The 10,057-nt window shown below is 47.6% G+C and overlaps 1 protein-coding gene across 1 annotated transcript in view; it reads left to right on the forward strand.

Annotated features, from left to right (window-relative positions):
* The window catches only part of AP3D1 (adaptor related protein complex 3 subunit delta 1), a 43,761-nt gene extending 35,091 nt beyond the window's left edge, over positions 1-8,670 (forward strand). Inside the window, exons 23-32 of the mRNA XM_057384507.1 lie at positions 426-488; positions 1,096-1,194; positions 1,917-2,066; positions 2,190-2,237; positions 2,573-2,762; positions 3,772-3,860; positions 4,825-4,910; positions 5,254-5,375; positions 6,076-6,155; positions 6,311-8,670. Coding sequence (XP_057240490.1) covers positions 426-488; positions 1,096-1,194; positions 1,917-2,066; positions 2,190-2,237; positions 2,573-2,762; positions 3,772-3,860; positions 4,825-4,910; positions 5,254-5,375; positions 6,076-6,155; positions 6,311-6,406 — 1,023 coding nt within the window. The 3' untranslated portion in view covers positions 6,407-8,670. The remainder of the gene's footprint in view (positions 1-425; positions 489-1,095; positions 1,195-1,916; positions 2,067-2,189; positions 2,238-2,572; positions 2,763-3,771; positions 3,861-4,824; positions 4,911-5,253; positions 5,376-6,075; positions 6,156-6,310) is intronic.
* Positions 8,671-10,057: the final 1,387 nt, after the last annotated feature.

Below are 10,057 nucleotides of genomic sequence, written 5' to 3' on the forward strand. Positions count from 1 at the left end.
GTMCAGCCTGGCCTTGGGCACTGCCAGGGATCCAGGGGCAGCCACAGCTGCTCTGGGCACCCTGTGCCAGGGCCTSCCCACCCTCCCAGGGAACAATTCCTTCCCAATATCCCATCCATCCCTGCCCTCTGGCACTGAGAAGCCATTCCCTGTGTCCTGTCCCTCCAGCCCTTGGCCCCAGTCCCTCTCCAGCTCTCCTGGAGCCCCTTCAGGCCCCAAAAGGGGCTCTGAGCTCTCCCTGGATCCTTCTCCTCTCCAGCTCTCCCAATCTTTCCTCATAGGACAGATGTTCCAGGCCTGTGATATTTTTTTTTTTGTTTTCTTTTRTTGTGGTTGTTATTGTTGGGGCGGGTGTTGGATTTTTTTATTTGATTTTTAAGAATGATATAAGAACAGTGATAATTTTTTTTTCTCCTGAAATTCAGGGGGAGGACTTGGATTTCTGGCTCTCCACTGCTCCACCAGCTGCTCCCAYGTCCCAGCCACAGGTAAGAATCTCCCCCCATCAGAGGAAACTTCTCTGGTTGTTTATTGCCTGTGAGCCGTGCAGGAGTGCTGTGTCATGCTGCAGCACAGAGGGGAACAGAAGCTTCATCTCCTCAACTTCCTGCTGGGGAGCAGGGATATTGTGTCTCCTCAGTTCATAGAAACTGTACTGGCAGACTTCAAGCAGATCAAGGAATTGAAATAGAAATACAGATGCAGCTCCAGGCTTGGTTGATTTTGTTATTGATGGGTATAATGTTATACAATTGTATGGTTTTATTTCCCAGTATGAGCTAGACTCTAGCAACATTAATAGACATGAGAGACAGAGTGTGAAAGGAAAATTCTCATGAATTTTGATGGGAGATTTTGGAAGAAGAGACAAGAAATATAAKGGGATGGATTCCTTGGAGGAAACCTTTTGAATCGTGTCCTCAGGTGATTGTACTTGCTGGGTTTTGGAGGCATAAAATGAAAGCTTTGATACCACGTTAGCCTAATGYAATTTCTGAAATAACAATTGTGAGGAGTTGTCACTGTGGAGTTTCTTTTGGTGTGGGATTGAGTTGCTCCAGCTGCTTTCCATAATCCTTCTGCTCATCCTCTCAGAGCGAGCCTGGAGTGGGCACTGCTGTGGTGGCTGAACCTCAAGAGGTAAAAAAAGAAGAAAGGGAAGAGCAAGATGAGGAGGAGGAAGATGAAGGAAAGGTAAGTGTTTTAAGCTAACAGGAAATTGCCTCAAGTTGCACCAGGGGAGGTTTAGATGAGATATTAAGAAAGATTTTTTTTTTTAATGGAAAGGATTGTCAGACATTGGAACAGGCTGCCCAGGGCAGTAGTGGTCATTGTCCCTGGAAGTGCTTAGAAAACCTGTGGATGTGGCACTTGAGAACATGGTTTAGTGGTGGTGCTGGGTTGATGGTTGGACCTGATGATCTTAGAGATCTTTTCCAACCTTCACAATTCTCTGGTTCTATGGAGTTGCTCTCAGCCACATTCTCCTGCTGTCTCGAATTCCTTAAAAAGCAGCACACAGGGACTACCAACAGCATCTGCTCAGTGCAGGTGTGGGCCTTAAGGGGCTCTAAACAGCTCATAGGGACAGGTTTGGTTGTTCCCTGAGCCAAGGGACAGGTCCCAGTTAAAGCTGAGCTTCCAACCAGTTGGAGAGATTCAGAATTGTGCTGTTCCCAGGCTGCTGGGATAAGGTATTGGCAGCTGGGTGGGGACCAGGGTGTACTGGGACTCCACACTGAGTTTGGGATTTAAGGAATGGGAGCTCTGRTTTGGGTTCTGCAGTAAAGGGAAACTGTTCAGTCCAGGAAGTGCAGAGAGTGAGAGTCTGGAGTTGGAAGTGTGGTAGAGGGGTCTTGGCTGGGAATGGAGGGTTTCTTTAAGGGTTTGTTGTAGTTTCTTGTTCTTCCTGGTAGAAATCCTCCAAGCATAAGAAGAAAAAGCACAAGAAAGAGAAAGAAGAGAAATCAAAGGATAAGAAGAAATCCAAAAAGAAGAGTCATCACAGYGAGGAGGAGCCCCCACAGTCGGTGCAGAATGGAACACTAGATGATGAGCCACTCCCAGTGAGTAGCTGTGCCCAGGCCTGGGGACAAGGCAGAGCTCAGCTGCCTGGGAGGGAGCACAGTGTCTGCCCTTTTCAGAGGAATTAGTTCTCGTGTGACTATGATTTCTCTCTTGTTTTTCAGCCCATGTCCAGTTACCGCCTTCTTGCCGAAAACCCATACATCAAAATGGTGAGTTTTGGGTGTTCAGCTCCCAGTGTTGTCCTCTGTGTTCCCTAAGMGAGGGAATACCTTGAGGATGGGGCAGTGACTTTATGTAGCCATCACATAMCTGAAGAACTCCCAGGCCGTAGAACTATAACCAAGCTCCATTTCCTTTCCTTTGGGTGTCCCACTTTGATTTCTAAGTTGATATTTTCCCAATCCTTACCTGATCACCAGTGTGCTTTCATTATTCTCTAGCTATACCAAATCACCTCCTTTTTGAACCTTGATTTATCCCAGAGCAGTGTTCTGTTCCTTGAAGTTTCTGACTCCTTGCTGTGATCTTTTTCCCTTCATTGCAGACCTACGATATTCAAGGAAACCTCCAGAATGACAGCCAAGTCACTGTCTCTGTAATCTTTGAGAACAAAAGCACTAGCTTCCTTAAGAGCATGGAACTGAATGTCCTGGACTCTCTCAACACTAAAATGCTCCGACCAGAAGGATCATCAGTACACGATGGGATCCCTGTGCCCTTCCAGCTTCCCCCTGGTATGCACAGCTTTGCACAGGGCTCTTGGAGTGTGGCTGGCGCTGCACTGCCCTCCTGTGGGAAGAGCTGTCTCAACTTCTTGCTGTTTTCCAGAAAAAGATGGCTCTGCCTGGGTGTTCCTGGGCTTTCCCGCAGCTCCCTGGAAAGTGGCTGTAATGCAGGTGGTTCTGTGCAGCAAGAGCAGAGCCTTAATTTAGGGCTGGGAGTCCAACTGAGTTCCTTTCCCAGGTGCCTGCAGGCTGGCACTCCTTTGAATGCAGGAACCCAAAATTCATGAGGTGCTTGCTATGAGATTTAAAATGAAACAAGATTTGTGAAGTGTTAGAACCACTCTGGATTTATTCTGGAACTTTTGTCCCACTGTTTGAATGGCAGAGGCAGTGAATGTGATGTGTAAGGAGGGGAGCCCTTCAGAAGTGTCAGGCACAGAAATGAAGGATAATGGCTTTGTACAGAGCAGTGTTGTACAGAACAGTGGTGCAGTCAAATCACTGAGCTCCCCWGAATTTCACTTCCTCCACCAGCGAGTTCATTTGAATCTTGAACCAGCTCACAGAGAGCTGGAATGGCCTCAGGCTGCATTTCAATCCCCCATAAAAGCACTGGGGTATTTTATTTGGTTTTAATTTTGTATAAGGCAGTTCTTGACACAGACAAGGAAAACATAGAGACATTAGCATTCAAATTAGCTGTGAAAGCTACTCTGAAATGTTTAKATATAATTTTCAATTATGCAAATAGTTTAAAAATGTGACACTGTGACACTGTGCCCAGCCACTTGCTCAATAACCTCTACCAAATGCCAGCTCCCACTGCTGCTTCTGAGAGACCCAAGTGCTGCAACGCTGTTGACTCACCACAGGAATTGTGTGTAGAACTCTCATCCAGCTCACAGAGAATTTCAAACTTGGTTCAAAAATAGTCTGCACATAAGTCAGTTTATTCTAACCATTACTTAGGTCTGGAAACCCTTGTTTTAACCTGACTTTTTCCCTCTCTTCACACTAGGAATCTCTAATGAAGCCCAGTTTGTGTTTACACTTCAGAGTATTGTTATGGCTCAGAAGTTAAAAGGAACACTGTCCTTTATAGTCAAAGTAAGTGCAGCTCACAACTGCCTCTGCTTCCTTTGGAACTGCGTCAGGGAGCCGGGCTTGGGTGGAAAGCTCTGCTCTCAAGCTTTTTTTAGGCATCATTTCATCCCTGCTGCAGCAGCCCCTTCTGCAAGGAACATTTTCACATGACATCTTGTGCAAAGAGTGCCCCCAATCGTGCGTAAGCACATCCTAGATTKTCATTGCTGGCAGAGTGTGAGCAAGGCAGCCTGGAACATGTGCCACGCTGTCAGCTAGAAAATCACATTGATCTGCTGGGGAGGGGAGAGATGGAACCAGGGTCTGCTTCTTCTCATCTCAGTTATACAGGGATCACTTGGACACTGCAGCCTGGTGCAAGGCTGGCAAACAGTAACAAGAATTAAAGAGGGTGGAAACCCAGAGCAAGAGTGAGGTCAGCGGAAGGCATTGTTTAATAAGTATTGAGCTGGATAAGACTGTGTGGGCTTCTGATGTTATTTCAGTAGAGTTATTAATGAAAGAGCTGTGTGAACAGCTCAAAGGAAATGAATAGAGACAGTTGTGGCTACTCCTGAGTCAGCTATTATCTCTCTTTTATGGGTTTCTTAAAAATAGCATGCTAGTTCTATTTTAGTATCTAAGAATCTGGGAACTATTAATTTATTATTTCGCTCAGGAAATAATGAACTGTAAAACCACATGTCCAAGTGTTAGTTTAAACTCAGTCTGCTCAGTTAATTTCAGCAGAGTGCAGGCAGAACTGTGGCCTGTTGTGTCCCTTATCTGTTCTAGATGCATTTATCAACCCAGCTGCCCAGACCTTTGAGTGGGCTGAGGTTGTGGTGGGGTGGTTCTCAGACTGATGCTTCAGGCCAAGCTGTTTGGAGGGAACTGAGCCCTCAGCTGGTGCCTGCTGGGTGGGGTTTGTGCTTCCTCTTGCTGCCTCAGRGCTCCCACTCATCCCCTTCCCTTTGCCCTGTTGCAGAATGATGAAGGTTCAACCCATGAAAAACTAGATTTCAAATTGCACTTCAGCTGCGCTTCATACTTGATCACGACGCCTTGCTACAGGTGAGTGCTGTGCTGCCCTGGCAGCCTGAGCTCTGCCTGCTCCTGGGGGCTTGCTCACAGCTCARTGTCTCTGTGTGCTGGACTGTTCAGATGTGTCCAGGGACTTGTTCAAGTGGCTCTGCAGAGGCAGCTCTGTGCCATATGGGCTGGCACAGGCAGCTCTGATGGAGGGCACAGGCTGCTCCAGTGGAGTCTGGAGTGTGGTTTCCATRTTTGCTGTAAAGCCATTTTCCTAGAGCTGATTAGTATTTAAATGTCTGCATCCTGACGTGTTTCATGGAGCTGATGAGCAGAGTTCACTTGCATTTCTAATAAAACATTTACTTTCCTTCCTGTTCTGCAGTGACGCTTTTGCCAAGCTCCTAGAGTCTGGAGATCTGCACATGAGTTCTATTAAAGTAGATGGAATTAGCATTTCTTTCCAACATCTACTGGCAAAGATTTGTTTTCATCATCATTTTTCAGGTGAGTCTTCCTTGTTGCAGAACCTTCTGCAAAATTCCATATTCTAAAATCTCTGCTGTGCTTGGCAAGCACACCRAAGGAGCAGGTGATGTCCAGATTAAACAAATTTGGGAGAGGAGTTTTCTCCAGTTTTGCAACACTCAAAGCATGCAGTGTTCTTCAAAATGAACTCTTCTTGTGTCCCTGTGGAATTCCTGCAGCCAGTGAGGCATGTGACAGGTATCATGGGAGTAGCTGGTGTGGTGTTAGGGCTGTAACTGTCCTCTGGACAGTGGGTTTGATCTGCGGGGCTTCAACCTCCTTCCCCAGTGCTTCATTTCACCGAGGGAGAGCCCAGCTATTCAGGTTTGGGTTTACTAATGAAAACACTGAAGCAAAACAACTGGCTGTTTCATCATGCYCTGCTGTTTGCATTAGACATTGCCTCACTGAAAGTATTTCTGGGGAAGAAATCCACATTGTGAGCAGTGTTTTTGCCACAGAACATTTGTGGCTTAGGAGACAAATGACTCACCTCATTATTGTGAAATATCCAGAGAGAAGCCAGGAGGAGCCAGGCACATCTTAACCCTGACTTCCTCCTCCCCTGTGTAGAAGCCTCTGTTCCTTGAGGCCAGGCAGAGCAGTGGTTCCTCTCCATGGGAAGCAAGGCTTGAATTAAAATGGAATTGAATTAACTGGAATTGCTGTTTGTCCGCAGTTGTGGAACGCGTTGATTCGTGTGCATCCATGTACAGCCGTTCTATCCARGGCCATCACGTCTGCCTACTGGTAAAAAAGGTGAGAGCATTGTAATCCCTGAGAGAAGCTCAACCTGGAGCCTTCCCTGCCTTCCTCTGCCTTCTTCCAGCCCCTGAGCTTGGCTGGGAACAAAACTATCCCCACTTGGAAGAGGAGCTAATGATTTTTTTTTTCCTTTTTTTTTTCTTTCCAAGGGAGAGAACTCTGTATCCATAGATGGGAAATGTAATGATTCTACCCTGCTTAGCAACTTGTTGGACGAGATGAAAGAGACATTGTCCAAGTGCTGAATATTCCTCATAAAATATTCCAACGACAAGAAACACACCCAGCGTGTAAAGACGAGCAGACCCAAGTGTTAAGTTTCTCCCTCGTACGCATGTACTACCCTGGGGCACGTGCTTTCAGTTAACTCCACCATTGGTTGCAGTTTAGACATTTTAAGGCTGTATGTTACCTTTTTATTTTCAGAACTTTTTACAAACTGTGGTGTTAACCCTTTCTAGCCCAAAGAGATCCTGGTGACATGACTGGAGGAGGGAGGGGAGGAGGGAGGGAGGGAGGGGCGGGCACTATTTATTCAGCAGCTCATGATGATCCCATGACCTTCATCTGCGTGGGAYGGGGACTGAGCAGGACTTTATCAACAGTAGCACAGTTTGTTGCTTGTGCTTATGCCAGGGAAGGTTGACTTAATCCTTAGCCATGGAATATGTCTTCAGGGCTGCTGTAGTTGATGTATATTTCTAGCAGAGGCTGGTGCTGGACCAGAAGGCCTCTTTTTGGTTTTTTTTTTATATATATATGATTTATTATTATTATTATCTCAAGATCTATTGTGATCAGCATATAAACATCCTCCATCTCCTTGAGCTAATCCAAAGGAGCCCTGTGAGAACTGGGATGTTTGAGTTTCTGTTTATAGTAGTTGCCTTGAGCCTTAACCTTCTTTTAGTGACAGCTGGAAGAGTCGAGCGTGGAAGCGTGAAAGGGGCTGGAAGTGTTACTGTTTGGGTCTGTGYTCCCCTCGATGCCCCACACATGGAGTCTGTCAGGCCTCTCCCCTTTGAGCTGTCTCTGCTGATGTGTTTGAGTCCACTTCAATTTCACATTCCTGAACAGTTAAACTGTAGCAAGAAACTGGAAATCCAGAGGGGTCTGTTCCTGCTTTTTTTTATCCTGTCGCTCACCAGCTGAGGTTGACCATTACCAGGTTAGAGAAACACCCATAGGTGCAGCCCCTCGGGTGCAGGTACAGCCCTGCCCTGCCTCTGTGCTCTGAAAGCAGCAGGGCCATTCTGTCTCAGTGTCCCCTCAGCGTCCCCTGGCCCTGCCCTCGCAGCACAAATGTCCCTGGGTGCCTGTGGAGAGCCCTCCCTGCCAGGGTGCAGGAGAGAGGGACGGATTGGGAGCCCCTCTCCCTGCCGGGGTGCAGGAGAGAGGGATGGATTGGGAGCCCCTCTCCTTGCCAGGGTGAAGGAGGGGAAATGGGTGAGGAGCCCCTGGCCCAGTTGCAGGAAGGAGGAGGGATGAGGATCCCCTCTGCTGCTGGGATGCAGGAGGGGATGGGGTGAGGATCCCCTGTCCCTGCTGGGGTGCAGGAGGGGATGGGGTGAGGATCCCCTGTCCCTGACAGGATGCTGGATAGAGGAATGGACTGGGAGCCCCTCTCTCTGCCAGGGTGCAGAGAAGAGAGTGGGTAATGAGGAGCTGCTCTCCCTGCCGGGGTGCAGATGGGGAGGGGCTGAGGAGCTGCAGGTTTGGGTCTGTAGCAGTTCTTTAGAGGGAAGAAGGGAGAGTCTGGGAACTGAAGCCCATTCTGCACTGTTAGAATCTTGTGGAGTCACCAACAGGAAGGGGATTTGCAATGTCCTGCAGATGCTCAGCTGATGTCCTTCTCCAACATCCCTTGCTTTCATCTTAATTTTATGCCCCCCACTCCATTTCTGTTCTTGCTATTCCACACCCAGCGAGCAAAACTCCGTGGAACGGTTTCACTTTGAGGCACAGGTCAAGAGCAGTTGGTTGCTCCAGAAAGGTGCCCAGGGAGCAGCTGGCTGGGTCTGCACGTCTCCAGCACCACCACCACTCCTAAAACGCTGAACTCCTACRCAGGGAGCAGGATCAAGTGTTGTTCTTATCCCTTGGGTGATGTCCTGTACTTTACGCGTGTCTTGTGCTCTTTACACTCTTCCCACAGGAGGTATTTTGGCAAAGGCTCTGCTCTGGTGCTCTGGGTTCCCTGCCAGGCCCAGCTCCGTGTCCGAGCGTGCTGCCAGGACGTGGAGGGTTTGGTTTTGGTCAGCCTCCCTTGGTTAGCCAGTTGTGTATTAGAAAATGAACATATTAAAATTGTCTTAAAGGATAATGTTCCTCAATTAGTGTTTGGGTTTTTTTTAATTCATGGATGAAAACTGTCACTTTAGCATGTAGAGTCTCTTACAGAATCCTGTGCAGTGATTCTAGAATTTTGAAACTGTATGATGTGTTACATTCACAAATTTATTTGCTATCAACATTCCCTGAAAAAAAGAAAAAAAAAAGAAAAAGAAAACAATATACCACAAGCTGCTGTAATGATTTTGTGTCAAGATGATCCAATAAACTTTCAAAACAAAGTTAACTTTTGGCTTTGTAAATAGTCCTTTTGCAAGACCCTTCCTGTCTGGATAGACCCCAAACCATGGCATGGATGTACCCCAGGGCTGAGTGATGTATCTGTGGTGGAGGTAAGAGCAATCTCCTTCTACAAGGAGATAGGGAATTCCTGACACCACCCCTTTGGAAGGCAGCCCTGCAGCAGCAGCTGTCATTAACACTGAAATTACAGGAAAAAATAATTCAGATTATCTCAGTTAAATCTCCCTTAATTGTTTTATTTTTTGGATCACAATTGCAGTTAAAAATCCAGCACTTGGGAAAATGTGAGCTCTGGTCTAAAAGAGGCCGGAATCAGCCCTTTCTGTTGCTTCCTCTTGGCCTCCAGGGAAATTTGTGACAAATGTGGTGACAGTGAGAGGATTAAGGCCCCATCCTGCCACAGCAGGAACAAAGCCTTGACTTTGCTGATGCTCCAGTGATTTCCAGTTAGACTGGAACCTGTAAGAATCATCTTGGGACAGAAAATCCCTGGGGATGAGAATCAGGATCCGCCAGCTCTGCACTGGRACAAGCCCAGTGAATTGCTGGCCTCGTTGGTGGCAGAAAAACTCCTGCTGCATAAAAAGGATCCAGATCCTCTGTTCTCAGTACTGCAATCCCACATGGACCTGCTGTGGGGTGGGACTGCACAAATCTGATGAAATGGGATAGAACAACAGCAAAGGCCAACGCAGGAAGTGCTCAGAGCAAACCTGGAGTGTAAAATGAGCCAAAGGAGGTGGGCTGTGCCAGGAGGGACATTGGCAGTGGGACATGGGGGCTGATCCTGCCCSTTCCTCAGCCCTGGTGGGGCTCAGTGCAGTGCTGTGTCCAGTTCTGGGCTCCTCAGGACATGGAGCCTGTGCAGGGCTGGGAGGATGGGGAGGGAATGATGGAGCATCTCTTGTGAGGAAATGGAGAATGGGAGAATGCAGCATGGAGAAGAGCAGAGATAGAGATTAGATAGATAGATAGATAGATAGATAGATAGATAGATAGATAGATAGATAGATAGATAGATAGATAGATAGATAGATAGATGTTTACTTTATATAAGTGCCTGAAGGGAGGTATCAGAGGCTGGGGCCATGCAGCACGATGAAAGGTAATGACAAGAAACTGGAACACAGGAAATTCCACCTGAGCAGGGAGAACTTTGCCCTGCAGGTGACCCAGCACTGGCACAGGCTGCCCAGAAGGTGGTGGAGTCACCTTCCCTGGAGACCACCTGGATGCAATGCTGGGCTCAGAGGACCCTGCTGGGCCAGGTGAGCTCCAGTGCTCCCTCCCAGCCTCAATTC

Source organism: Malurus melanocephalus, unplaced genomic scaffold, assembly GCF_030028575.1.
Source record: "Malurus melanocephalus ecotype Western Australia unplaced genomic scaffold, MMel_1.1 scaffold_713, whole genome shotgun sequence".
Lineage (NCBI taxonomy): Eukaryota > Metazoa > Chordata > Aves > Passeriformes > Maluridae > Malurus > Malurus melanocephalus.